At 54.6% G+C, this 27389-nt stretch overlaps 1 protein-coding gene across 1 annotated transcript in view; it reads left to right on the forward strand.

Moving 5' to 3' along the window:
* DNAH9 (dynein axonemal heavy chain 9) overlaps nucleotides 1-27389 on the forward strand; it is a 277538-nt gene that overhangs the window by 77512 nt on the left and 172637 nt on the right. Inside the window, 7 exon segments of the mRNA XM_066364537.1 lie at nucleotides 156-378; nucleotides 1386-1552; nucleotides 12253-13123; nucleotides 16019-16149; nucleotides 16433-16559; nucleotides 20637-20789; nucleotides 21997-22122. Of these exon segments, the coding sequence (XP_066220634.1) occupies nucleotides 156-378; nucleotides 1386-1552; nucleotides 12253-13123; nucleotides 16019-16149; nucleotides 16433-16559; nucleotides 20637-20789; nucleotides 21997-22122 (1798 nt within the window).

The following is a 27389-nucleotide window of genomic DNA, read 5'->3' on the forward strand; positions in this document are numbered from 1 at the left end:
AGGGGGCTGGGTTCTTTCCATCACGACGTCGTCAGTGCAGGGGGCTGAGCACGTGGGAGGCCCCCCAGAGCAGAGCTGTTCCTGTTGGGGAAATGAGTCAGTCTTCCCCTGCAGGAGTGGGGGATGCTCCCTGACGTGCTCTCTGTTCTGCGCAGTCTGGCAGACCTGGAAGACTTTATCAACAAGAGCGAGAGCGTCTTGCTCAAGGAGGTCGAGCAAGGGGATTCCCAAGGATTGGCCGAGGTGATGAGACACCTCACGGCACTTAAAGAACGGCGGAGTGGCACGGACGAAATGTTTGAGCCCTTGAAGCAAACCATCGAGTTGCTGAAGACGTATGAGCAAGAGCTGCCGGAAACGGTGTTCCAGCAGCTGGAGGTCAGTGAGAAGTCTATGTTTTCTTTTTTATTTATCTATTTATTTTTAATTGAGAGGCAGGGAGGCAGAGAGACAGACTCCCACGTGCATCCCAATAGAGATCCACCTGTAAAGGCCCCTACCAGGCAATGCTCTGCCCATATAGTGTAGTTGCCCCGTTGCTCGGCAACTGAACTATTTTAGCATCTGAAGCAAGGCCATGGTGCCAACCTCAGCGCCCAGGGCCAACTTGCTCAAACCATTTGAGCCATGGCTGCTGGAAGGGAAGGGAGGGGGAGGGGTGGAGAAGCAGATAGTCGCTCCTCCTGTGTGCCGTGACTGGGATTCAAACTCGGGACTTCCATATGCCAGGCCGATGCTCTACTGCTGAACCAACTGGCCAGGGCCAAGTTTATGTTTTCTTAATAAAAGAAGTAGAAGGTGAGTTTCACGGTCTCAGAGTGGGGTGAGGTGGGTTTAAGTAAATGAAAAACGGGTTGATGATGACCAAAAGTTCACGTTTCGGAACTGTAGGCGTAGTGTATGCATAATGTCTGGCACACGCTTGTAACCTAATAAATATGGAACCACAGAATGCTGGCGCTATATGGAGGAATTGATGTAGATAAGTGTTTTGGGTTTTTTTTTTTTTTTTTTATCAGAATTAAGGATGAGCCAACCTTTCAATTCGGAAAAAAAAAAAGGCAGGTCTGAGAAATGTTAAGATGTTGTCAGCAGAAATGTGGGACTAGAAAGTTACCCAGCACTCCTGAAAGGAAAGGAAATGGCGAGGATGGCTAGGCTAGAGGTGAGGTCAGGGAGAATGGCAGTGAGCAGGGTTTCAGGGACCGAGGAGCAGGCGGCCAGGGACGTAAGTCAAGGAAGCAGGGTTGAGACGGCCCAGTGATACCAGGACGCTGTCCCGTGGCCCTGTAGCAGAGGTGAAGACATCTGGGGGCGGTCCAGCTTCGGGCCTGCTGGGGTGGGAGCGCAAGGGGGGTCTGACCGTGCTGAGGTCTTCTGTGCAGGAGCTGCCGGAGAAGTGGAGCAGCGTCAAAAAGCTGGCGACAAGCGTGAGGCAGCACGTGGCCCCCCTGCAGGCGAGCAGCGTGGCCCTCCTCCGGCAGACGTGCACGGCCTTCGAGGCTGACCAGCAGCGGTTCCGCCAGCGCTTCTGTGCCGAAGCCCCCTTCAGGTACGGACCCACACGGCACCGCGGCCGCTATTCCTCCCAGCACGGCCGCCTTTGAGTCCCAGATGACCTTCCCGTTGAGTCTGTGTATTCTTTTAGGGTGTGGACACTAGTCAGCGGTCTTCCCTCCCGTTTTGGTCCGTAGGTTACAGCATGGTGCTCCTGTGGGCAGACTCCTGCCCTAGCCTGCCTGGGATGACCACAGTCTGCACGAATACTTCACCTTAAAAAAGAGCCTGGAGGCCCTGGCCGGTTGGCTCAGTGGTAGAGCGTCGGCCTGGCGTGCAGAAGTCCCGGGTTCGATTCCCGGCCAGGGCACACAGGAGAAGCGCCCATCTGCTTCTCCACCCCTCCCCCCCTCCTTCCTCTCTGTCTCTCTCTTCCCCTCCCACAGCGAGGCTCCATTGGAGCAAAAGATGGCCCAGGCACTGGGGATGGTTCCTTGGCCTCTGCCTCAGGCGCTGGAGTGGTTCTGGTCGCAACAGAGCGATGCCCCGGAGGAGCAGAGCATCGCCCCCTGGTGGGCAGAGCGTCGCCCCTGGTGGGCGTGCCGGGTGGATCCCGGTCGGGCGCATGCGGGAGTCTGTCTGACTGTCTCTCCCGTTTCCAGCTTCAGAAAAAGAAAAAAAAAGGAGCCTGGAATCTTCTATTTCTCCAGGTCTATAAAGAGATTTAAGATGGTACAATTACTAGAGGTTTGGGGTTTTTTTTGCTTTTTTAAAAAATAAACTTGATCTGTATGTGGGTAAGTTTAGGTCTACAGTGTGTGACTTTGATACATTTATATATTGTAATACCATCGCCGATGTAGCACTATGTATCACACGACATAATTATAGTAGAGTGTTATTGTCTATATTAGTTACAGTGTGCATTAGTTTCTATGGCTTGTTGACTACTCCTTACAAGTTTGTACCTTTAAACATCATCAGTCTTAGCCCCACTTCCATCGCCTGGAAACTGTCATTGTACTCTCTGTTTGTTACAGGCAGAAATGTTTTCGACTCCACTTGTAAGTGCGACATTCAGTGCTGGTCTTTCTCTAACATTTCTCACTGAGTATAATATGCTAAAATTCTGTCTGTGTTGTTGGAGATAGAAGGCTGTTTCTCTTATTCTATTATGGGCAGGTGTCTCATCTCTTTATTTATTCCTTTATTGATGGGCATTTAGGCCATTTCCATATCTTGGTTATTGTGAATAACCCTGCAATAAACATTGGGGTGCTTATATCTCATTGAAACCCCATTTTTATTCCCTTTGGTTACATACCCAGGAGTAAAATAGCTGGGTCATGTGGTAGATCTATTTTTAATTTTTTGAAGAAACTCCATATTGTTTTCCATGGTGCTTAGAACTAAAATTACTAGGTTTTTACTAAACTGTTAGTATGCTAAGTTTCTTTTGGTTTAACAAAATGGCTGATCGAATTTTATATAATTCTGGAAGACATTTTGGTGGCCAAGGAAGGGTTTGAGGGGAAAGATTGACTTCGGGGTGTGCTTTCCCCACTTAGTGCTCAGCTACCTACCTGCCTACCTGTGACTAGGTTCTTACATAAACAACACAGCCACAGGACGGGCGAGCCCATTCCTATGTGCGCACACACGGTTCCTCTCTCAGAGGCTTCCTCCCTTGGCGGGGACGGCTACCTGAGGTCTCCTGCTAGTTTACTGCCTAGCACGAGGGACTCCGCCCAGGAGGACACACTGGCTGCGACTGGTCCTGCGTCTGCTGGTCCTCAGCGGTCCTGTGTCCGCTGATGAAAGGCAGACCCTCCCGTCATTTCAGCTCCGAGATGTGCTGTTCCCCAAGCTGAGCTTCTGTCTGGCTCTCCCCAGTTTTAGATAGACAAGCGTAGAAGTCTCCAAACTTGAAAACGCCGTAAGTAAGGAGGAAGGCATCTCTTCATTTTCAAGCGCTACTTACCCACAGAAATATAATATTGAGAGATACAGGTTAACATAACAAATGAAACAATAACAACAAGAAAAACCCCACAGCCTTATTGGAAGGAAATATAGCATCCTGATCAAGTGCATGGATTTCAGATTTAGGCTCCTTAGTGCCTGATCTCAGGTTGACACCTGACTGCGTCAGGTTGGGGAAACCACTTAATATCACTGTGCTTCAGTTTCCTCATCTGTTAAGTGGGGTTAATAATAACACCTCATAAGGTTGTTGACAGTACCGAAGAAATGATGTTTGCAAGTACGTCACAAGAAGATGACCAGCCACACTCATCTGGGGTTTTTGTTTGTTTTGTGCGTGTGACAGAGACAAGAGAGAGACAGAGAGAGGGACAGATAGGGACAGACAGGCAGGAAGGGAGAGAGATGAGAAGTATCAATTCTTTGTTGAGGCTCCTTAGTCTCCTTAGTTGTTCATTGATTGCTTTCTCACATGTGCCTTGACTGGGGGCTCCGGCAGAGTGAGTGACCCCTTGCTCAAGCCAGCGACCTTGTGCTTCAAGCCAGTGACCTTTGGGCTCAAGCCAGCGACCATGGGCTCGCCTCTATGATCCTTCGCTCAAGCTGGTGAGCCCGTGCTCAAGCCGGCAACCTCAGAGTTTCGAACCTGGGCTCACCGCATCCCGGTCAGACTCTCTACACACTGCGCCACCGCCTGGTCAGGCAGGACTTGTCTGGTCTTAGCAATGAAAGCCACACATCCCAGGAAGGCTCTCTGCTGCAGGCAAGCTGGGACTGCTGACCTCCCACCCTGGCACACAGTAAGGGTCTACCTATCCTCCTTATTTACCCATCAAGCATTCACTGCTCCCTCCCAAACGTTGTACTTACAGCTCCGGAGCGCAGGACGAGCACGTTAAGGCTCAGGGAAGGACGCATACATTAACCACGCTTAAGATAGATACGCAACACAGGACTCTTAACACAACATGTTGCCATTTTCGCTGCACGTTAGCTTGCCTGGGCAGCATTTAAAACCTTCGATGCCCAGCCTTCCTACAGACTCGTTAGGGGTAACACTTGAGCATCAGTGTCTGGTGAAGCTCCCCAATGATCCCAGCAGGCAGCCAAGTTCGAGACCGCTGTCTAAGGGAAGTAACTGGCTTCTCTTTCAAGCAAGCGTGCCAGGACACGTGAGCCCGAGGGGCTCTCTCCCCAGTTAGAGTAACTGCCTGAGGGGCTGTGCCCTGGTTCCAAGTAGCATCTATTGCTCAGAAACATTTGTGAAGCCCCGTTTCGGCGCTTGTCTTTCTGAGTCGGAGGCAGGCACACACATGCCCTTGACTCTCCTTCAGGAGGCAGTGGACGCTGTGAAATTCCACACGGATCACGCGGAGCCAGAGCGGATGGAGGGGCCGGGTGGGTGGCCAGGCTGTGCCGTCCCCACCCTGCGTTCACAACAATCAGCGACGGCAGCAGCCCTACAAAACCAGGACACTCATGTTTTGGCATCAGCTGTCTCTTCAGAAAATTTCAAGAAAGGAATTCCGAAGACGTTGGGTGAAATGTCTTTGCAAACAGCTTCCCAAGAGGGCTTGAGAGGAGCTAGTAACGCATTTGCTGGCGTGCGGCCGTGCGGCCCGTGGGGGACCTGGCGTCCCTCCCTCCGAGGGTACGTTGTGACTGGGTATTGATCAGCGGCTGTTGTTTCTTCCTCTGACAGCTGCATTGTTTCTTTCTTTCTTTTCTTTCTTTCTTAGCCCTGCTATTTGCTGGCTTCTGAGAATATCACAGGCTCTTTGCTGGGCTTTCCAAATTCACATCTGTTCATCTGACATGCAGATGAATCTATGCAGGAGAATAATACTTTGAAAAGAACTGCTCACAGCAGTGTGGAAAACCAAGCGCTCCCACAACTTTTGATGTGTTTCTCTTCTGGCCGAGAAAGCCGTGGGCACCGGCGCGGAACCGTCAGTGCGTCGCTGAGGGGCCTCGTAGTGGGTGTCAGCTCCCGTTCCGTCCTGTCTCCCAGTTTGGTGCGTGTGAAGGAATGCACGCCTAACACGTTCAGGTGCTGCGTGTCCCAGCAAGTGAGGTTCATCCTGGCTCCTTCCCTTTTAGATCCTTTGTGAATTTCCAAAAGGCAGACCCTGGGACGTCCTCCCTGAACGCCAGGGCGGCTCCTGATTGGATAGCCGTTGGGCTCACACGGGTCTTGTCTTTGAGGAGGAAAAGGAAAGCGCGTGTCTCATTAAGCTCCTGTCGTCTGACGGGTGCTGGGGGGGTGGGGGTGGGGGTGGGGTCGGCTGCTTGGGTTGAGGCTCTCCACGTCCAAGCCAAGCTCTGCTGCCTCCTCTAGCGCTTAGCTTCAGGTTCCAAAGAGCCACTGGCTGTGGGAGGAGAAGAAAGAGAGAAGGGAGAAAGGAAGGAAGGGAGAAACAGATGATTCCCTGACCCGTAATCAAACACGGGATGTCCATACACTGGGCCAACACTCCCATCCACTGAACAAACCAGCCAGGGCCAGAAGAATGGATTTGAGAGAGATTGGGAGAGAGAGCATCAACACAATGGACTGAGTATGGGCAATAAATAGGGAGGAGAGTCCAACATCGTTCTGCACCTGTCGTTCTGGACCAGGAAGTGTCGTTCTGTACCAGCTATTCTCAGCTGAACTCTCTCGCGTTACCGCAACTGGCTAGATCAGCGGTTCTCAACCTGTGGGTCGCGACCCCCAAAACACAGGGGTCGCCTAAAGCCATCCCACCTGCCGGGGTCGCGACCCACAGGTTGAGAACAGCTGGGCTAGATCATCACACTCAGATTCAAGAACTTTTCACCAGTTTTTATACAAGGGAGATGAACTCTTCCCTCGGAGTGAGAGGAATGCTTCCTTCCTGCTTCCGCTGCCTTCTCTTTCCAGTCTTCCTGACCTTGAGCCGGTGCTTTGCGACCGTAAGGAATGATGGCACGCCCTGCAGTCTTCTTACCCGCACTGACACCGGCTGGCTGGCCAGCAGCTTCTGGAGCAGTGGGGAGGGCATCCTCAGAGACGCGCCCTCTCGCCGGGCGCTGTTCTGCGCGATGACGAGGGGAAGGCAGGCTTCCAGAGAGCCCCGTGAGCAGCGTGGGGAGAGGAGGCTCTGTCTTGCTCGCACGCTGTCTGCTGTCTCTTGGATCGCCGGGGAGAAGAGCTGCATCAGCCCTTAAATCTCCCAGGGACATGTTGATATCCTCAGACCCGTCGTTAGTTCAGCTTGGCCCAGTTAATCTCCTGCCAGTTCATCTGACTCATGCACATGATTCAGGCTTCCACGGAGCTCTTGAAGGGGTTCTGGTCCGAACAGTGGAGTTAGCAAAAAAAAAAAGTTAAGGGCCAGGATTTTAAGATAATACACATCCCCTGACCTCAAAGGCTTAAGAGCCTCAGGGACAAATTTCGAAAGTGAGTCATCAGACGTGTCATCATGTGCCACGTAGAACTCCCGTGGGGCAGCAGTCCACACCTTCCGTAGAAGATGGGGCTCGAGCCAAGAGGCAAATGAAGACTAGCCATCTGGAGAAAGGAGGTGCGGGAGGTAAGGCTGTTCTGGGCAAAGGGAGCAGAATACACAAAGGCACAGAAGAATGAAACACCGAGAAAGAGCTGGAGAACAGCACGTGGGTGTGGCTGGAACGCAGGAAGTGGAGACTGGGAATGGAGAGTCCAGGCGCCCAGATTTTGGCCAGGACCAGCTCCTGAGGAGTCAAAACACCTTGTCTTCATGGCTGTGAAGATCAGAATAAGGTTAATCAGACTCAAGGGCAGGTGTTCTGAGAAAATGGATTTTTTTTTTTTCAGAGCCAGAGAGAGAGTCAGAGAGCGGGAGGGATAGATAGGGACAGACAGACAGGAACAGAGAGATGAGAAGCATCAATCATGAGTTTTTCATTGCGACACCTTAGTTGTTCATTGGTTGCTTTTTCATATGTGCCTTGACCATGGGCCTTCAGCAGACCGAGTAACCCCTTGCTTGAGCCAGCAACCTTGGGTCCAAGCTGGTGAGCTTTTGCTCAAACCAGATGAGCTTGCGCTCAAGCTGGCGACCTTGGGGTCTCGAACCTGGTCGTCAGCATCCCAGTCCAACGCTCTATCCACTACTCCACTGCCTGGTCAGGCTGGATTTTTTTTTTTTTTTTTAGGTGAGAGGAGGGGAAATAATGAGGCAGACTCCCACATGCACTCTGACTGGGATCTACCTGGCAACCCCTGTCTAAGGCCGATGCTTGAGTACCAAGCTATTTTCAGCACCTGAGGCTGATGCTCTTGGACCAACCGAGTTATCCTCAACACCCAGGACCATGTTCCAAAGAGCCACTGGCTGTGGGAGGAGAAGAAAGAGAGAAGAGAGAAAGGAAGGAAGGGAGAAACAGATGATTCCCTGACCCGTAATCAAACACGGGATGTCCATACACTGGGCCAACACTCCATCCACTGAGCAAACCAGCCAGGGCCAGAAGAATGGATTTGAGAGAGATTGGGAGAGAGAGCATCAACACAATGGACTGAGTATGGGCAATAAATAGGGAGGAGAGTCCAACATCGTTCTGCACCTGTCATTCTGGACCAGGAAGTGGAAGGTGTTGTTTCACTGCCCACTGAGCCTGGGAGCGGGGGCACAGAATGAGGAGACGGGAAGCTGCTCACAAATCCAGGTGTGTTTTATGACACCCCTGGGGCATTAAGCAGAGCAGAGCTGTCCCCCTTCACGGGGTAGGCAGCCGTGGTTCTGAAATCAACACTGACCAGCTGCCACCTCCCCAGAGTTCCATCCTTCATCCCACCCTCTCCTCTCCCTGCGGTCACATCTCGGTCAGACCTGAATCGTGGTTTTTTCCGGGATCACGTGCACAGGCACCAGATTCCCATACCTTTTCATTAGCGCTGGGCTCATCCAGACTTTCCAGGGATTTCTCTTTTAGATGAAGATACTTTTGCATTCTCATTTAACTTTCCTTTCAGAGACTTACAGCACCGATTTCCCTCCTGTTATTTCTTGTTCTCAGACCGGATTGCTCCCGCAGGGGGTTGGAGAGCTGCTTTCGGTTTATTAGGTACATTAATCAAGGCTAGGACCATCCTGACAATTTGCACTGGAGTTTTGAAATGGGAACAGCGTTACCTGCCCTCGTGTCTAAAGGTTCCTTGCATTACTTAGGCCAAATTAACGTTTATTGGGGCTCAGCTACAGGAAATGACTGTCCACAGATTGAAACCATAAACAAAAACTACGCCACAGGATAGATGAAGTTTGGGATTGGTTTGACAAATGATCACCTCTCACAAATAACTGAGGAGCCAAGACCAATTTTTTTTTTCCCAAAGTTAGAAGTGGGGAGGCAGTCAGACAGACTCCCGCATGCGCCCGACCGGGATCCACCCGGCATGCCCACCAGGGGGCGATGCTCTGCCCATCTGGGGTGTTGCTTCATTGCAACCAGAGCCATTCTAGTGCCTGAGGCAGAGGCCATGGAGCCATCCTCAGCACCCGGGCCAACTTTGCTCCAATGGAGCCTTGGCTGCAGGAGGGGAAGACAGAGACAGAGAGGAAGGAGAGAGGGAAGGATGGAGAAGCAGATAGGCGTTTCTCCTGTGTGCCCTGGCTGGGAATCAAACCCAGGACTTCCACATGCCGGGCCAATGGTCTACCGCTGAGCTAGCCAGCCAGGGCCAGAACCAATACCAATTAAGAATGTTCATATGTGCTGAGTGGAAGAAAAAAAAATGGTCTGAAAGATCATTTGTTATCTCCTGGGTACAGTCCCAAACATGTGAATTGTTCTTATCTTACCTAATAAATTATTCCTGAATTATATAGTCCATTTAAGTTAAACAAAATGTCTGATAGGTTTTTGTGCTCACACCAACAGGCTAAGTTCCCATTTCAGTTTCACTCTAGGGAAGATAAAAGGTGGAGCATACACACTCCCACAGTTAGTCTTTGGAAATGAGGAGAGAGCCAAAGGACCATTGATGGACGACGTGACGATCCTTCCTGCTGGACCACTGGCCGTGAGGACGTTATCTTCCTTTTCTTCTAGGTCTTTTTATTGGTCTTATAGGGGAGACGGCTCCTTGCCCGGGTAGCCAGAGGGCCCTGGAGCACTCAGGGAACCCCAACCTCGCGCTCTGTTCTGAAACAGTGGGGAACCAGAGCGTAGTCAAGAAGGACGGCGATGTTCAGTCTCATTCTCGTAAAACACAAACCTGCCGTGGTGGCACGGGGGCCAAAAACTATGTCGACTGAACAAATGAGAGTCCAGCGGAGCAAGCATCAGAGCTAATCTGACACTAATTTAATGGGGTGTGTGCGTGACTGTGACCGTGTTGTGTGATCATTAGGCTTAAGAGGTGAGCAGTTTGGGTAAATAGCTTTAGTTAGGATTATTTCCCATCCGCCCAGTAGAATGTGAATGTTTCCGAAGACAACCGAGAGAAGAGGCCGTTCAGGAGCAAGAGCTTGTCCGCCACCCTCTTCCTCTGAACCTCTGCTCCCTCTCCCACCAGCTACTGTGCATGCATGTCCCTCCTGCACACACACGCCTGCACGTGCACGCGTGCGCGCGCACACACACACACACTCACTCCCTCTGAACTTTCACCTTGATGCTGGACCCTATGAGGCGCTGTTCTGACTTTACAGGGACCTAGTCTTCACCCTTACGTCACAGGATCCCCGATATCGAAGCCTGCAAGCCCCAGAAACAAGAAAGCCCACGACCAGTGATGGGAGAAGTGGTTGCGGGGAACGTAGGGGAGAAAGATGAGACTCCTGGAACACACAGGTTCTGGGCTCTCCTGACCAAGGAGACGTCATCTGCCCACATGGGTTCCTTTGCATGTTCAGTTCTGCTGCCGGAGTGGGGGCTGTACCAGAAACGCAAGTCTGAGGGGTCACGTCGAGTAGGTTAACACCGGTCAGGATCAGGAGCGGTGGGTGTGTGTCTTATGCATCAGAGAGAAGAGATGAGAAAATATGAACCAGCCTGACCAGGCAGTGGCGCAGTGGATAGAGCATTGGACTGGGACGCGGAGGACCCAGGTTCGAAGCCCCGAGATCGCCGGCTTGAGCGCGGGTTCATCTGACTTGACTACGGGCTCACCATCTTGAGCGAAGGGTCTCTGGCTTGAACAAGGGGTCATAGACCTGACCCCTTGGTCGTTGGCTTGAGCCAAAGGTCACTAACTTGAGCCCAAAGTCACTGGCTTGAGCAAGGGGTCACTCGGTCTGCTGTAGCCTCCCCGTCAAGGCACATATGAGAAAGCAATCAATGAGCAACTAAGGAACCGCAACAAAGAATTGATGCTTCTCACTTCTCTCCCTTCCTGTCTGTCTGTCCTTCTCTCTGACTCTCTGTTTCTGTCAAAATGAAAAAAAGAGAATGTGAACCACCCCAGAGGCTGCCCCTGGATGCAGGAGGGAGCCAGCCACAGGGTGAAGGGGCCCGTCAAGGGCCGCCTGGCAGAGGGACAGGAGAGGCCGGGAGCCCACCCTGAGGCGCACGGGGACTGCGTGGAGCCCCGGGAAGGGCTCGGTGTTCCACCTTCAGGTGGTTCTCAAACTCGGAGGTGATGTTGCTCGAAGGCGATGCGGGCCCTGAGACAATGACACCAACCTGGCCCATTGGACCTTCCCCGGGAGCTTGAAAAATGATGCCCTTCCCGAGGTCCCACCCCTAAAGATTCTGATTTCACTGGATGGGGGGGCAGCCCGAGCATGGAGTTCAGCCAGCATTTCCAGGAGGTTCTGATGTGCAGCTGGACGGAGGGCCCGGCCCAGAGGTGGCAGCGCCGGGCTGGGCCAGGCTCGGGCGCTAGTGCCGGCTCTCTCACTTCAAAAGACCTCGTACCACTTGTAAAATGCTCCTGGAAGGAGTTTTGGCTTTATGTCATCTACAGTAACAAGACAAGGGTCTTGTGTGTGAAGTGGCGTGAAGCCAACAAGTGGGGAGCCTCGAAGAGGGCTGAACCGAGGGGCGTCCTATCTACACCCAATGGGGACGTCGGGGGAAGTCCCGCTCTACACCCGACGGGGACGTCGGGGGAAGTCCCGCCTCTACACCCGACGGGGACGTCGGGGGAAGTCCCGCCTCCACACCCGACGGGGACATCGGGGGAAGTCCCGCCTCCACACCCGACGGGGACGTCGGGGGAAGTCCCGCCTCTACACCCGACGGGGACGTCGGGGGAAGTCCCGCCTCTACACCCGACGGGGACGTCGGGGGAAGTCCCGCCTCTACACCCGACGGGGACGTCGGGGGAAGTCCCGCTCTACACCCGACGGGGACGTCGGGGGAAGTCCCGCTCTACACCCGACGGGGACGTCGGGGGAAGTCCCGCCTCTACACCCGACGGGGACGTCGGGGGAAGTCCCGCCTCTACACCCGACGGGGACGTCGGGGGAAGTCCCGCCTCTACACCCGACGGGGACGTCGGGGGAAGTCCCGCTCTACACCCGACGGGGACGTCGGGGGAAGTCCCCAGCGAGAGAAGTATTTTCATCCTCTCACGGGTGAAGAAAGGGTTCTAGCAGGATATTCCCCTCGAACTGCCTTTCCTCCAACGGGCTGCGCTCACCCCGCTCCACTCCACTACCCTGATTGTCCTTCATTTCCCGCCCAGGTTTCGGCGGGAGTCACCGCTGTTTGCTCAGATACCCAGCACTGGAACCTTCGAGCTGCTGTCACTCTGGCGGTGCTAGGACATGCGTGCCTGCCTGCTCTACTGAAAAGCGAACACGTTGTGTTTTGCAGGTTCGACAGCACTGACCCTTACCCAGTGCTGGACGCCCGGCACCGGGAGATCCAGCAGATGGAATCCGCCTTGGCCTCCCTCTGTGACTCTGCCAGCTTGTTTGAGGTCAGTGTCCCCGACTGCAAGCAGCTGAGGCAATGCAGGAAGGAGGTCTGCCAGCTGAAGGAGCTCTGGGACACCGTTGGCATGGTGACCTCCACCATCCGTGCCTGGGAGACCACCCCGTGGAAGGACATCAACGTGGAGGCCTTGGACCTGGAGTGCAGACGGTTTGCCAGGTGTCTCCGTAACCTCGACAAGGAGGTCCGGGCCTGGGACGCGTTCGCAGGCCTGCAGAGCACCGTGACGGACACCCTGAGCTCCCTGCGGGCGGTGGCCGTGCTGCAGAACCCGGCCCTCCGGGAGCGGCACTGGGGGCAGCTGATGCGGGCCACGGGCACCAGCTTCGCCGTGGGGGAGGGCACCACCCTGGCCCAGCTTCTGCGGCTCCAGCTGCACCGCTTCGAGGACGAGGTCCGGGGCGTGGTGGACAGAGCTGTGAAGGAGATGGGGACGGAGAAGATCTTACAGGAGCTGCAGGCCACCTGGGCCAGCATGGAGTTCCAGCACGAGCCCCACCCGCGCACCCTCGTCCCTCTGCTGCGGTCGGACGAGGACCTCGTCGAGGCTCTGGAGGACAGCCAGGTCCAGATCCAGAGCCTGATGACATCCAAGCACGTAGCTTTCTTCCTGGAGGAAGTGTCCGGCTGGCAGAAGAAGCTGTCCACGGCCGACGTGGTCATCTCCCTGTGGTTTGATGTGCAGCGGGCCTGGTCTCATCTGGAGAGCATATTCATGGGCTCGGAAGACGTCCGGGCTCAGCTGCCCCAGGTACCTGCTAGGGAAATCCCACGCTCTGTTTATTCACCTGAGTCCAGGCGAGAGCTCCCACTTCCTGAATCCTCTAGACCTTTCCTTTTCTGCTCACCTGCCCTGGCTTCACTCAAAGGCACCCCCAACAAGCATGACCTTACAAGCCACCAAAAAGTCAGGCAGAGGAGAGGAGGGAAGGTGAAATGCACACTAACCAGTTTGTTCGTAGATGGCTGGGAGAAGAAAGGGGACCTGTTTTTTAAAAAGTAAAAATGAGAGCCCTGACCAGCTGGCTCAGTAGTAGAGCGTCTGCTAGCATATGGAGGTCTCAGGTTCGATTCCCGGTCAGGGCACACAGGAGAAGCGCCCATCTGCTTCTCTACCCGTCCCCGTCCCCTTTCTCTTTCTTTTTCTCTTCTCTCCTCCCACAATCATAGCTTGATAGGTTCAAGTGAGTTGGCCCCAGGCACTGAGGATGGCTCCATGGCCTCCCTGTCAGGTGCTAAAAATAGCTCAGTTGCCAAGCAACAGAGCAACACCCCAAATGGGCAAAGCATCGCCCCCTAATAGGCTTACCTGGTGGATCCCAATCGGGGCACATGCAGGAGTCTGTTGTCCCTCTGCTTCCCCTGCTCTCACTTAAGTTTAAAAAAAAAGGTAAACACAAGAAAGGAGAGAAAAATATGACTACTGCAGTTTGGGATGAGTTACTCATGGGTTGCCCCACAGATAATTACAACATGGGTATAGACCAGAAAGGGAGCACTCTTTTTCAGGCAAATTCGAGTTCCTTCTCAGCAGTGTGCCACTCTGTATGCCACTGGCCTGGACCAGGTGCTAAACACCAGTCTCCAGTTAAACAGAGAACACCGTCGCGCCTCTCCAATGTCTGTGCTCACCGCTGCCTGCCCCGGGGTTGATTGCCTCTTGTCTTAATTGTTGTTCCATTAGCTCGCCTCCCTCTCAGTGGACTCTGATTTATTTTACAACAATTTTTTTTTTTTTTTGCAGACATTTTCTGTATCCCTTGAGCACAGCAGGTTCTTTGCTTACAAATCAGTTTGATGGCAAAACATTAACATGTTGTTCAGACCTTGCTTAAAAGTTAAAGCACATTTTATTAGAGCCCCGTATTTTTCCAGCTCATCCCACAGAAGCGTATGTAATGTAATAATGCAGATTCAAGGTTGTCCACTTGGAATGAAACATAACGGAAAACAGTTCTGTTGTGGCTGTGGTCATTAAGCCAAATTGGACAAGCCAGATTTTATTTATCTCCAACATGAGTGATGGGAGAGGAGCTGGTTTAATTAGAAGGAGGCAGGGGACCCGGGGGAGGAGACCTTTGTGGAGATTTTTGTAGCGACATCATCATCGGAAGCATATGAGAACTTTCAATTAAACATAATAAAGAATTAGCATCATTAACTTCTCCAGGTAGGTTTGTGTTAAAATATGTAAATAGACATTAATTTTCTTTGTATCGGCAATGCAGTAACGGAGACCATTTCAAAACAACAAAATTAGTCATAATCCTACTCCCTGACTAGTAACTGTTTGCATTCATTATGAATTATTTCCCAACTTTGGTTCACGTATATACATATTTCCACATAATTGTTCTCAGTAAAAGTTATAATTTTTCCTTCAGCTTTTCTCATTCTAACATTTATGCCAGATTATTTCCTGTGCTCCTATAACCTTGATACTTTTTCATCTTTAATGGGAGCAAAATATGTCCTGGAGGAATCGTAATTTACTTTATCCTGCCCTGTTGTTTTTAAACCTTTCTAGGAGAGAGGTCTGGAGCGGACTGGAGCCACTGGGGTGGGCTTGGGTATTAAATAGCCCACTTGTAGCTGTGGACCCTGGGCCAGTTACTGAACTTCTTTCTCCCCTGGTTTCCTCATATGTAATTTGGAACTAATACTAATACCCTCTTCTGGGAGTTAATTAAGATAGGACACATAGCACAGACCATTACGGTTGTTGTGTAATAACAACAGCACTCTTAGCAGGTGCCAGGCATGGGGCTAAAGGGCTTTGCATATTATAGATAATTGTCTCAAGCATTTCAGCAACCCGGTGGGGGTGTGTATGTTTGGGGAAAACAATGCTATCTAATTCACTTTGACATCTAATTCACATTTGCTGAGGAAAAACTTAGCTTGGTGAGAGTAGAAACTTTTGCATGGACCCAGAAAAAAAAAAATTTAATCCACTACCTACCTGACTTGGACATTAATTATGAGTTTAATGCCAACAGCTCTAAATATGTTATTCGGGGACCCCTGAGGGGTCCCCAAGATCTCTTCAGGGGAGTCTCAAGGTCAAACTTATCTTAATACAAAGCTAAAATGTCCTTTGCCTTTTCTGGTACTCATTCTTCCACAAGTTTACAGCGGAGCCTCCCAGTGGCTCTGTGACATGTGACCTCACAACCGATGACATGGAGAAGCAGAGATGAGAATCTGGCCATTTTCTAGGTCAGAGGTGACATGAAAGAAATTAGATTTTAAAAAAAGTACAGCAATGCTTTTTTTCTCTTAAGTTATTTTGTTTTGGAAAATAGAATTGTTTTAGATAAGTAGATGTTACTATGTTAACTAATACATTTAATATTGTTACTTTTTAAATGAAGTATGTCTAAATTTTCTCAACTTGGAAGTTTTTCTAGTCTCTAATACAGAAGATACACCGGTAGATGTGATAGTACCTGCAGCAGTTGTTCTAGAATGTAAAGGGGTTTTAAGACCAACATGTTTGGGCACTGCTGTTTTCAGCTAAGGAGAGTTCCTTGTTTGAATCTCAGGACAACATAAAAATGGGTTTTTGTTTTGACTTGCTACGTAAGGAGCACTTCTTGGAATTGCGGGGAGTGGTAGTTAGTTTTCAGCACATTTTTATTTGCAGGATTCTGAGAGATTTGAAGGCATCGACGCTGACTTTAAAGAGCTGGCTCACGGTGCTCAGAAAACTCCACATGTAGTGGAATCCACCAACAGAGCGGGTCTCTCTGAAAGACTGGAAGATATTCAGAGCAGGTAAGCTCTGCTTGCCGTCCCTCTCGTAAGGAAGGAGGAGCTATTTCCTCTGTCCCTGCTGTTTCCCAGATCGGGACCCAGGGGAGCCGGTATCTGTGTCGACCTGTGTGCCTTCGTTAGCCTATTGGGTAGGATGGGGTGCTGTCACAGGTGTTTACTCATGTGGAAATGTATCAGTGTGTATGTTTGCAAATGCCCCTGCCTGCTTTCTGCATGTATTCTGTAGATTGCACATTTCTGCATGGAGGTGGTGACTCGGGACGCTCTGTGTTTGTGCTCTCAGACTGCACCTGTGTGAGAAGGCCCTGGCGGAGTACCTGGATACCAAAAGGCTGGCCTTCCCCAGGTTTTACTTTCTCTCCTCCTCCGACCTGTTAGATATCCTCTCCAACAGCACGGCTCCGCAGCAGGTAAGCCAGGGAAACGCTTGTAGAAACATCCAGAAGGGCTGAGGGGCTCCTAGCAAGAGAGTCTCGGGTTTCCCGTGATGCGTCCTCCCTCCGGCAGTGTGCACACTGCCACCCTGTGTGGCTGTCCTGTGTGGCCCCCTGTGTGGGTGGCCATCCTGTGTGGCTGTCCTGTGGGGCCGCCCTGTGTGGGTGGCCATCCTGTGGGGCCACCCTGTGTGGATGGCCATCCTGTGTGGCCGCCCTCTGTGGGTGGCCATCCTGTGTGGGTGGCCATCCTGTGTGGGTGGCCATCCTGTGGGGCCATCCTGTGTGGCCGCCCGCATCACCCCTAACTTCTTCATTCACATCATGACTGCTTCTCAGAGTGCCCACAACCCCTCAGTCACTCTTACTCCCTAAAGTATATACATCTGGAGAAGCTTTGAAAGTGGCAAAGTGGAACGGGCTAAGCCTTTAGGGGAAGTTATAGCTTCCCATTTCCATGGGGAGGTAAGATGGAAGTTGTATTAACTCGACCTTGGGGTAGTTTAACGGAAATAGTGTGTATGAAAAGCCCCAAATCTGGGGTTCCATCACCTGTCCTAGACCCTTATTAGCCACATAGTTTGTGCCTGTTGCTTCTTTGAAACAAACTTTTCTCATCTGTAACACAGAAGAAACCTACAGTGTTACAAGATTTTTATACATTGAAGTAACTGATTGTAGCACTGTTGGTATTCATAGCCACAGTTGGTGATTCTCCAACTGGAGAGTGGGTCGGAATCACCCGAAGGCTTGTTAAAATACGGATGCCTAGGTCTGATTCACTAGGTATGATTTGCATTTCTAAGGACTTCCCAAGTACTGTCGCTGGTCTGGTGGACCACACTGTGAGAACTGCTGTTATAGACCGGGAGTCTGAGTCTCACCATGATTGGCTAGAGGGAGGGATGACGTCACTACTGTATCCTCCGTTAGCTTTCCTCCCTTCCACCCACAGAAGAGTTCAGGACTTGTCCACAGTCTTAGTTTGCTCCCTACATTCCCGAGGGCATACGGTCAAATACTCAGTGGCTTGGATGAGTAACTTTCTCCTTCAGCGTGACTTTCCGATCCCTTTGAAGGATATAATTGGGTTCTCTTTACTTTCCGTTTTAAGGCCTTCCCATTCTTGTTTATGGGATTGTTTGAATATGTGGAATTCTAAAAGTCTAGCTATGCAAAAAGATGCATGGTGTCACTCCTGACCTGGTTCCTTCCATGACATCGCCACCTCCCTGTTACCCCCACAGCTGCACCGTTACATTTAAACACACCTGTTTTCTTATTTCCCTGTCTTCCCTACACAGGAGTAACCGTGCTTTTTTCACTTAGTTGTGTATCCTGGAAGTCACCCCGTAAGTCTCCATATCGATTCAGAGCTGTCTCCCTCTTTATTTTGACATCTGCACCATACCCTGGGGACCGATCCACCCCAGTCTGGCCCTGAGCTGTTTATAATACCTTACCATTACAAATAATGGCAACACTGAATGACTCTGAGACTTATATTCTTGGAGGTTGACCTTCCAGGTCAATTCCTAGAAGTCAGATGGCTGGGACAAAGGGTAAATGATCTGTCTTCTTGGGGGTTGTGCTGTCTTTTTCTCCATAGCAGTTGTATCCTTTTGACATTTAAGGACCTAACACTCTAACCAACTGAGCTAACCAGCCTGTGTTCACCACAGGTGACGGGCGAGAGCTTCTCCCACGGAGCCAAAAGGTGGCAACCACGCAAAATCGTCATTAACTTTCTAACTTAGTGAAATTGCGTGTTTGTTGGTAAGAAGGAAGCACTGAGGAGATGAGTACTGAAGTATTCATCATAATAGCTAGCTATATCCTTTCATTTTCCCTCTTTTTCATGCAGATTAAAATATTTCACAAGTAGCTCAGCACAGCGGAGCTGAAATATTTATCATGTTAGCATTCTGTTTTGTAACTGTGTGTTCATTAATTCTACGCATAGGAGGGGGTCAAAGATCACAGACTTTTTATACCTTTTATACATGGTATATACTCATTCTTAAATATTTATTTATGTTTCTTTCTCATGTGGCTTGAGTCCCTCTCTAAGTGCTTTCCCACACCGCCCGCCCCTAGAGAGAAGGCATCACAGTGCCTTCTCAGAATAATTCTCAGTGCCTTCTCCGTCTGTGCCTCTCTAGTCTCCTCACGTGAGTGATTGAATGGTTGGGTTTGGAATTCATGAGACGCCGGCAAATTTCCCTCAAGTTCCTGCAGGCTTAGCTCTGCTGTTTCTCGTCACGGAAAAGTCATCTGAGGCCAGCCTGCCTGCCTGCTATATTTTTTTCACCTTTCTAGATAGCCTAATTTCTTTCTATTTGGATTGCTAAGAGATCAAATTTTAAATTAAATTTTAAACACTGGCTGGTTAGCTCAGTTGGTTCAAGTGTTATGTCCCCCTACGCCAAGGTTGCAGGTTCGATCCCGGGTCAGAGCACATGCAGGAATCAGCCGATGAATGCACAAATAAGTGGAACAGCAAATCGATGTTTCTCTCTCTCTCCTTCTCTTCCTTCCTCTCTCGCTAAAAAAAGATTACATTTTAATTTTAGGAAATTTGTGTATGTTTTAGTTACTTATTTTATTAATATTTTTCAACACATAATGAGGTGGGTTTTTTTCTACCTGGAAACCAAAGCTTTCATTATTTTGAAAAAGTTTTCTTCCAGTAAGTTTTTCATATTTTTATCCCGTTTACCCAGCTGAATTTTTTCCTGGGGTTCATTGTATTTCTGCAGCTGAGATTCTGTTCTCTCTGTGCTATCACCTTTATATATTCATACCTATGTTCAAGTATTTATACATTTTCATACATACTTTTATCTCTCAGTCCTCTTCCTTGGCATTCTGCAGTAATTTCTCAAGTTTATCCCCCTGATTTTATTTGCCAGTGTTAACCACCCTTTAGCATTGCTCACTGTGTTACGAATTTGCTGTGTCATTGGCTAGTTTCTTTATTTTTCCGCCTCTCCCATCTCATCTCATCTTTTACCTCCGCGTTTATGGAGCTCATGATTCTTTTAGTTATTTGAAATCAATACTAGGTGATCTTTTTCATAATTACTTCTGTTTCCTTCATTGAAGCTTCCTACACAGCACACACCCTTACTGTATATTTTGTGTCCTGTTTTCTCCTTTTTTAAAGCTGCAGGATAATTTCTTAGGTCCCATATTATTTGTTTGTTTATTTGTTTGTTTGTTTGATCCATTATTTGTTTTTGGATAAATAAAGGTCCATTCCATCAAGATGTTTGTCCCAAGTCACCACGATCTTGAATACCATCACAGTTTTACCTAAATACTCAAAAGTTTTCATCTCATCTCCTCTCTTCTGCTAGAGAGCTGATGGTTGTATATGTAGCACTCTGGTCAGGGTACCAGCATCCTTCAAACCCCCTCAATCAGAGGACAGTTTTCTCTGCTCGTTGTTTCTTCTGCCGCCTGCTGTTCCCCTCACCTCCGGAGGGACCCAGTGTGGCGCTGTCCAGCGTCCTGCTAGAGAAGTGGCCGGGGCGTCCCCGGGGAGATGGCGTGCGAGGGAGGAGCCAGCGCCCAGCCCCGCTGCCTGGGGTGCAGAGCCAGCCCCTGCTCTGAGCCTCCAGATGTGGCCGTGCTATCCCACAGCGCTCCCGGCAGCTGGGGGCCTCTCCCGCCGGCTCCAGATTCAGGAGTGCTGGCATTTCTCTGCCGACGATGCTGGACCTTCCTTCTGCCACACGGGAGTGTTTTCTCAGGAAGAGGGTTTATGAGTGAACCACTTCCTTCTTTTCCTCCAATCGGTTCCCACCCATAGTAGGTCATGCAGAAATTAACAGAAAGTTGGTGGCTTCATGCGTCCGTAGCAGACACATCATTCCCACCAGCGTTCTGTTCCTGTGGCCACTGCTGCCCGATCAGTTCCCGTCCTCACGTCGCCGTCGTCCCCACAAGCTTCCTTCCGAGTGTCCGGTACCCAGCGCTCGAATCTCAGCAGCACTGACAGGTCACATGCTGGACGCGCCCTCGCCCTCTGACGGGGTTCTTCCTCCGCAGGTTCAGCGCCACCTGCCCAAGCTCTTCGACAATGTGGCCAAGATGTAGTTCCAGCCGGACACCAGCGGGGCCCCTTCCAAGATCAGTCTCGGCATGTTCAGCAAGGAGGACGAGTACGTGGCCTTCCGCACGCCCTGCGACTGCAGCGGGCAGGTGACGTCCACGCCCCCGTCTCCGTGAGCCTTCCTCTCCCAGGCGTCCACATTCGGACAGTCCGCGTCACCCTGCAGGGGGGCGTCTCTGACCCTGGAACAGATCCGCTCTCTGGACCCCGGGTCCTCCGGCTCCCGTTGACTCCATCTGACACGGGAGCAGCTCCTGGGCCGCTCTCCTCTCCCCGGGAAGGACACGTGTCGATGTCCGTCTGTCTCCTTTAACCAAAGACCTGGGAGAGAGGAATAGAGTGCACAGAACACCCGCCCGAGTCGATAAGAAAAGGGCTGGAAATGAGTGGCGGTGCCGGGGGGCTTGAGCGTGACCTCGCCCGGAGCACCCCCCAGGGAAGCAGAAACACGGGCATCGTCCCCATGACAAAGTACCTTTAACCCCAACCACTCTCCAGAAAGGCCACTCCTCTGACAGAGGTGCACCAGGTTCATCACCTCCCACAGCCCTGCCCCTTGGGGAGCCAGCTCCCCCCCACCCCCCGGCTCCGAGAACAACTACCTCCAAACCTCCTCTGTATAATTAAAAAAAAAAGGCAAAACATGGCTAATTCTCTCCTTAAACCTCCTTCCGGTCCTTCACCATCACCGTGAAGACATAAGCCCTCCTTTGTTCATTGTCCTGCATAATCCAACAAAGGCTGGTCCCTGGGGATTCTAATCTAGTTCAGGGGCACCTGGGGGAAATGTTCTTTTGTCGAGTCCCACCCTCGTCCCCTTGTATCTTGGAAAGCAATTCCAGTGCTGAAAACAAGCAGACATTCTCAGTTTTGTGGGAGGAGCCCTAGGGCTTCCTTCGGAACGAGTTCTTTGTAGCCCCAGGAAGCACGCAGCTGGAATCAGAGCCCGGCCCTCCCTCTCCGTGCTCAGCGCGAACAAGGTCACGAGAATCCAGACTAGGATGTCCTGGTTGAACTCTGGACGGTGGCCCCTCCACCCCCGCCCAGTCCCCTTAACCCGCTGCTGTCCTGGGTGTTCCAGATTGGCACGTCTACCCGCTGTTGGCTGAGCCTGCTTCTGACCTATCACCACCCTGGGTCATAGCGGTGAAATGTCCCCTGCGCCTCTGACAGCCCCTGGGGGTTGTAGATCATGGTCTGTTTCCTTCACTCCCTCAGGCCGAGTGGAAGTGAAACGTGTTTTACCAATTGTATCCTCTTAGGAACCCAGGGTCTAATCCGGAGTTTTTCCTTCAGGTGGAAATATGGTTGAACCACGTGCTGGCTCATATGAAGGCCACCGTCAGGCAGGAGATGACAGAGGGTGTGGCTGCCTATGAGGAGAAGCCGAGGGGACAGTGGCTCTTTGACTATCCCGCTCAGGTAGGCTCCCGGCCGGGACCTCGGCGGGTCCCCATCCGCCACCAGGCTCTCTCTCTCAGTGACCTCATTCAGCCTGCAGGGGCTGCCAGACGTCAACCTCACCGTCCCCTGCACAGTCAGGAGAAGCTGGTCTGCCAGGGGTCAGCGAGAGGGAGTGAGCGGGTTGTCAGCCGTGACCTAATTCAGCCGTAACCTGGGAAGACGTTTGTTTTTACCCTCATTGGTGACAGTAGAGAGTCAATCTAAACAGTGCAGCGCGTCGACCCGGACGACCTTGTGCCTAGCTCTTTGCTAGTGCAGGAGACACCGGGAGGGAACAGGACACAAGGCCCGCCCTGCCGCAGTTCACAGACTGGCGTTCCTTACGAAGAGACCTCGGTGTGACAGTAAAGGGGCTCAGGGCCGTCTGGGAGCAGAGACGAGGCAGTGTGGTCTGGACACCACCTCCCTGAACCTGTGAGAGCTAAGTGGAGATCTGAAGGAGGAGTTGGCAAGGTAAAGATGGAGGGAAAGAGATGATGGAGGGAAAGATGGAGGGAAAGAGGACCCAAGCACGGAGGGCAGCATGGGAAAAATCTCGGAAGCAAGGGAGAGCATGTGTTTAATAAATGGAGGGAAACTGAGTCCTGTGGTTGATGCCAGAATAAGGGGCGGAGGGAACAGGAGGCAGCAGTTGGGTCTGGAGAGGGAACTTGAAGCCAGTTCTATAAACCATGTGAGGGAGTCCGACTTGGTTCTAAGTCATGTCTGAGTCCCGGTTCTCGGGAGGGTAACGAGAGAGGGGACAACTAATGGGAATGTTTTTAAATGACCCTGGGTGCCCTGTGCCCCTCCTGCCCTGTGCCCCTCCTGCCCTGTGCCCCTCCTGCCCTGTGCCCCTCCTGCCTCCCCCTCCTGCCCTGTGCCCCTCCTGCCCTGTGCTCCTCCTGCCTCCCCCTCCTACCCTGTGCTCCTCCTGCCTCCCCCTCCTACCCTGTGCCCCTCCTGCCCTGTGCCCCTCCTACCCGGTGTCCCTCCTGCCTCCCCCTCCTGCCCTGTGCTCCTCCTGCCTCCCCCTCCTACCCTGTGTCCCTCCTGCCCTGTGCCCCTCCTACCCTGTGCCCCTCCTGCCCTGTGCCCCTCCTGCCTCCCCCTCCTGCCCTGTGCTCCTCCTGCCTCCCCCTCCTACCCTGTGTCCCTCCTGCCCTGTGCCCCTCCTACCCTGTGCCCCTCCTGCCCTGTGCCCCTCCTGCCTCCCCCTCCTGCCCTGTGCTCCTCCTGCCTCCCCCTCCTACCCTGTGCCCCTCCTGCCCTGTGCTCCTCCTTCCTCCCCCTCCTACCCTGTGCTCCTCCTGCCTGCCCCTCCTACCCTGTGCTCCTCCTGCCTCCCCCTCCTACCCTGTGTCCCTCCTGCCTCCCCCTCCTACCCTGTGCTCCTCCTGCCTCCCCCTCCTACCCTGTGTCCCTCCTGCCTCCCCCTCCTACCCTGTGCTCCTCCTGCCTCCCCCTCCTACCCTGTGTCCCTCCTGCCTCCCCCTCCTACCCTGTGCTCCTCCTGCCTCCCCCTCCTACCCTGTGCTCCTCCTGCCTCCCCCTCCTACCCTGTGTCCCTCCTGCCTCCCCCTCATACCCTGTGCTCCTCCTGCCTCCCCCTCCTACCCTGTGCTCCTCCTGCCTCCCCCTCCTGCCCTGTGCCCCTCCTACCCTGTGCCCCTCCTGCCCTGTGCCCCTCCTGCCTCCCCCTCCTGCCCTGTGCCCCTCCTGCCTCCCCCTCCTACCCTGTGCCCCTCCTGCCTCCCCCTCCTGCCCTGTGCCCCTCCTGCCTCCCCCTCCTGCCCTGTGCCCCTCCTGCCCTGTGCCCCTCCTGCCTCCCCCTCCTGCCCTGTGTCCCTCCTGCCCTGTGCCCCTCCTGCCTCCCCCTCCTGCCCTGTGCCTCTCCTGCCTCCCCCTCCTGCCCTGTGCCTCTCCTGCCTCCCCCTCCTGCCCTGTGCCCCTCCTGCCCTGTGCTCCTCCTGCCTCCCCCTCCTACCCTGTGCCCCTCCTGCCTCCCCCTCCTGCCTCCCCCTCCTGCCCTGTGCCCCTCCTGCCCTGTGCTCCTCCTGCCTCCCCCTCCTACCCTGTGCCCCTCCTGCCCTGTGCCCCTCCTACCCTGTGTCCCTCCTGCCTCCCCCTCCTGCCCTGTGCTCCTCCTGCCTCCCCCTCCTACCCTGTGTCCCTCCTGCCCTGTGCCCCTCCTACCCTGTGCCCCTCCTGCCCTGTGCTCCTCCTGCCTCCCCCTCCTACCCTGTGCCCCTCCTGCCCTGTGCCCCTCCTGCCTCCCCCTCCTACCCTGTGCCCCTCCTGCCCTGTGCCCCTCCTACCCTGTGCCCCTCCTGCCCTGTGCCCCTCCTGCCCTGTGCCTCTCCTACCCTGTGCCCCTCCTGCCCTGTGCCCCTCCTGCCTCCCCCTCCTGCCCTGTGCCCCTCCTGCCTCCCCCTCCTGCCCTGTGCCCCTCCTGCCCTGTGCCCCTCCTACCCTGTGCTCCTCCTGCCCTGTGCCCCTCCTGCCTCCCCCTCCTGCCCTGTGCCCCTCCTACCCTGTGCCCCTCCTGCCCTGTGCCCCTCCTGCCTCCCCCTCCTGCCCTGTGCCCCTCCTGCCCTGTGCCCCTCCTGCCCTGTGCCTCTCCTGCCTCCCCCTCCTGCCCTGTGCCCCTCCTGCCCTGTGCTCCTCCTGCCTCCCCCTCCTACCCTGTGCCCCTCCTGCCTCCCCCTCCTGCCCTGTGCCCCTCCTGCCCTGTGCTCCTCCTGCCTCCCCCTCCTACCCTGTGCCCCTCCTGCCCTGTGCCCCTCCTGCCTCCCCCTCCTGCCCTGTGCCCCTCCTGCCTCCCCCTCCTGCCCTGTGTCCCTCCTGCCTCCCCCTCCTGCCCTGTGCTCCTCCTGCCTCCCCCTCCTACCCTGTGTCCCTCCTGCCCTGTGCCCCTCCTGCCCTGTGCCCCTCCTGCCCTGTGCCTCTCCTACCCTGTGCCCCTCCTGCCCTGTGCCCCTCCTGCCCTGTGCCCCTCCTGCCTCCCCCTCCTGCCTCCCCCTCCTGCCTCCCCTCCTGCCCTGTGCCCCTCCTGCCTCCCCCTCCTGCCCTGTGCTCCTCCTGCCTCCCCCTCCTACCCTGTGTCCCTCCTGCCTCCCCCTCCTACCCTGTGTCCCTCCTGCCCTGTGCCCCTCCTACCCTGTGCCCCTCCTGCCCTGTGCCCCTCCTGCCTCCCCTCCTGCCCTGTGCCCCTCCTGCCTCCCCCTCCTGCCCTGTGCCCCTCCTGCCCTGTGCCTCTCCTACCCTGTGCCCCTCCTGCCCTGTGCCCCTCCTGCCCTGTGCCCCTCCTGCCTCCCCCTCCTGCCTCCCCCTCCTGCCTCCCCTCCTGCCCTGTGCCCCTCCTGCCTCCCCCTCCTGCCCTGTGCCCCTCCTGCCCTGTGCCTCTCCTACCCTGTGCCCCTCCTGCCCTGTGCCCCTCCTGCCCTGTGCCCCTCCTGCCTCCCCCTCCTGCCTCCCCCTCCTGCCTCCCCTCCTGCCCTGTGCCCCTCCTGCCTCCCCCTCCTGCCCTGTGCTCCTCCTGCCTCCCCCTCCTACCCTGTGTCCCTCCTGCCTCCCCCTCCTACCCTGTGTCCCTCCTGCCCTGTGCCCCTCCTACCCTGTGCCCCTCCTGCCCTGTGCCCCTCCTGCCTCCCCTCCTGCCCTGTGCCCCTCCTGCCTCCCCCTCCTGCCCTGTGCCCCTCCTGCCTCCCCCTCCTACCCTGTGTCCCTCCTGCCCTGTGCCCCTCCTACCCTGTGCCCCTCCTGCCCTGTGCCTCTCCTACCCTGTGCCCCTCCTGCCCTGTGCCCCTCCTGCCTCCCCCTCCTGCCTCCCCTCCTGCCCTATGCTCCTCCTGCCTCCCCCTCCTACCCTGTGTCCCTCCTGCCCTGTGCCCCTCCTACCCTGTGCTCCTCCTGCCTCCCCCTCCTACCCTGTGTCCCTCCTGCCCTGTGCCCCTCCTACCCTGTGTCCCTCCTGCCCTGTGCCCCTCCTACCCTGTGTCCCTCCTGCCCTGTGCCCCTCCTACCCTGTGCCCCTCCTGCCCTGTGCTCCTCCTACCCTGTGCCCCTCCTACCCTGTGCCCCTCCTGCCCTGTGCTCCTCCTGCCTCCCCCTCCTACCCTGTGTCCCTCCTGCCCTGTGCCCCTCCTACCCTGTGTCCCTCCTGCCCTGTGCCCCTCCTGCCCTGTGCTCCTCCTGCCTCCCCCTCCTGCCCTGTGTCCCTCCTGCCCTGTGCTCCTCCTGCCCTGTGCCCCTCCTACCCTGTGCCCCTCCTGCCCTGTGCCCCTCCTGCCCTGTGCCCCTCCTACCCTGTGTCCCTCCTACCCTGTGCCCCTCCTACCCTGTGCCCCTCCTACCCTGTGCCCCTCCTACCCTGTGCCCCTCCTGCCCTGTGCCCCTCCTGCCCTGTGCCCCTCCTACCCTGTGCCCCTCCTACCCTGTGTCCCTCCTACCCTGTGCCCCTCCTGCCCTGTGCCCCTCCTACCCTGTGCCCCTCCTGCCCTGTGCCCCTCCTGCCCTGTGCTCCTCCTGCCCTGTGCCCCTCCTGCCTCCCCCTCCTGCCCTGTGCCCCTCCTGCCCTGTGCCCCTCCTGCCTCCCCCTCCTGCCTCCCCTCCTGCCCTGTGCCCCTCCTGCCCTGTGCCCCTCCTGCCCTGTGCCCCTCCTACCCTGTGCCCCTCCTGCCTCCCCCTCCTGCCCTGTGCCCCTCCTGCCCTGTGCCCCTCCTGCCCTGTGCCCCTCCTGCCTCCCCCTCCTGCCCTGTGCCCCTCCTGCCTCCCCCTCCTACCCTGTGTCCCTCCTGCCCTGTGCCCCTCCTGCCCTGTGCCCCTCCTGCCCTGTGCCCCTCCTGCCTCCCCCTCCTGCCCTGTGCCCCTCCTGCCTCTGTGCCCCTCCTGCCTCCCCCTCCTGCCTCCCCTCCTGCCCTGTGCCCCTCCTGCCCTGTGCCCCTCCTGCCCTGTGCCCCTCCTGCCCTGTGCCCCTCCTGCCTCCCCCTCCTGCCCTGTGCCCCTCCTGCCCTGTGCCCCTCCTGCCTCCCCCTCCTGCCCTGTGCCCCTCCTGCCTCCCCCTCCTGCCTCCCCCTCCTGCCTCCCCCTGCTGGTAGCAAGGACTGGTGTGGGTATAGTTGGGGTGGCGGCTACTTGGTGGTCATCGTCGTCACAGGTGCAGGTGAGGGTGCCTGGGGAGCAGGCAGACTGAGGTGAGAGTGAGAACAGAGCCTGCAGCGTCACCCAGAGGCCGAGTGGCACGG

The sequence above is a fragment of the Saccopteryx leptura genome, chromosome 2 (assembly GCF_036850995.1).
Source record: "Saccopteryx leptura isolate mSacLep1 chromosome 2, mSacLep1_pri_phased_curated, whole genome shotgun sequence".
Taxonomy (NCBI): Eukaryota; Metazoa; Chordata; class Mammalia; order Chiroptera; family Emballonuridae; genus Saccopteryx; species Saccopteryx leptura.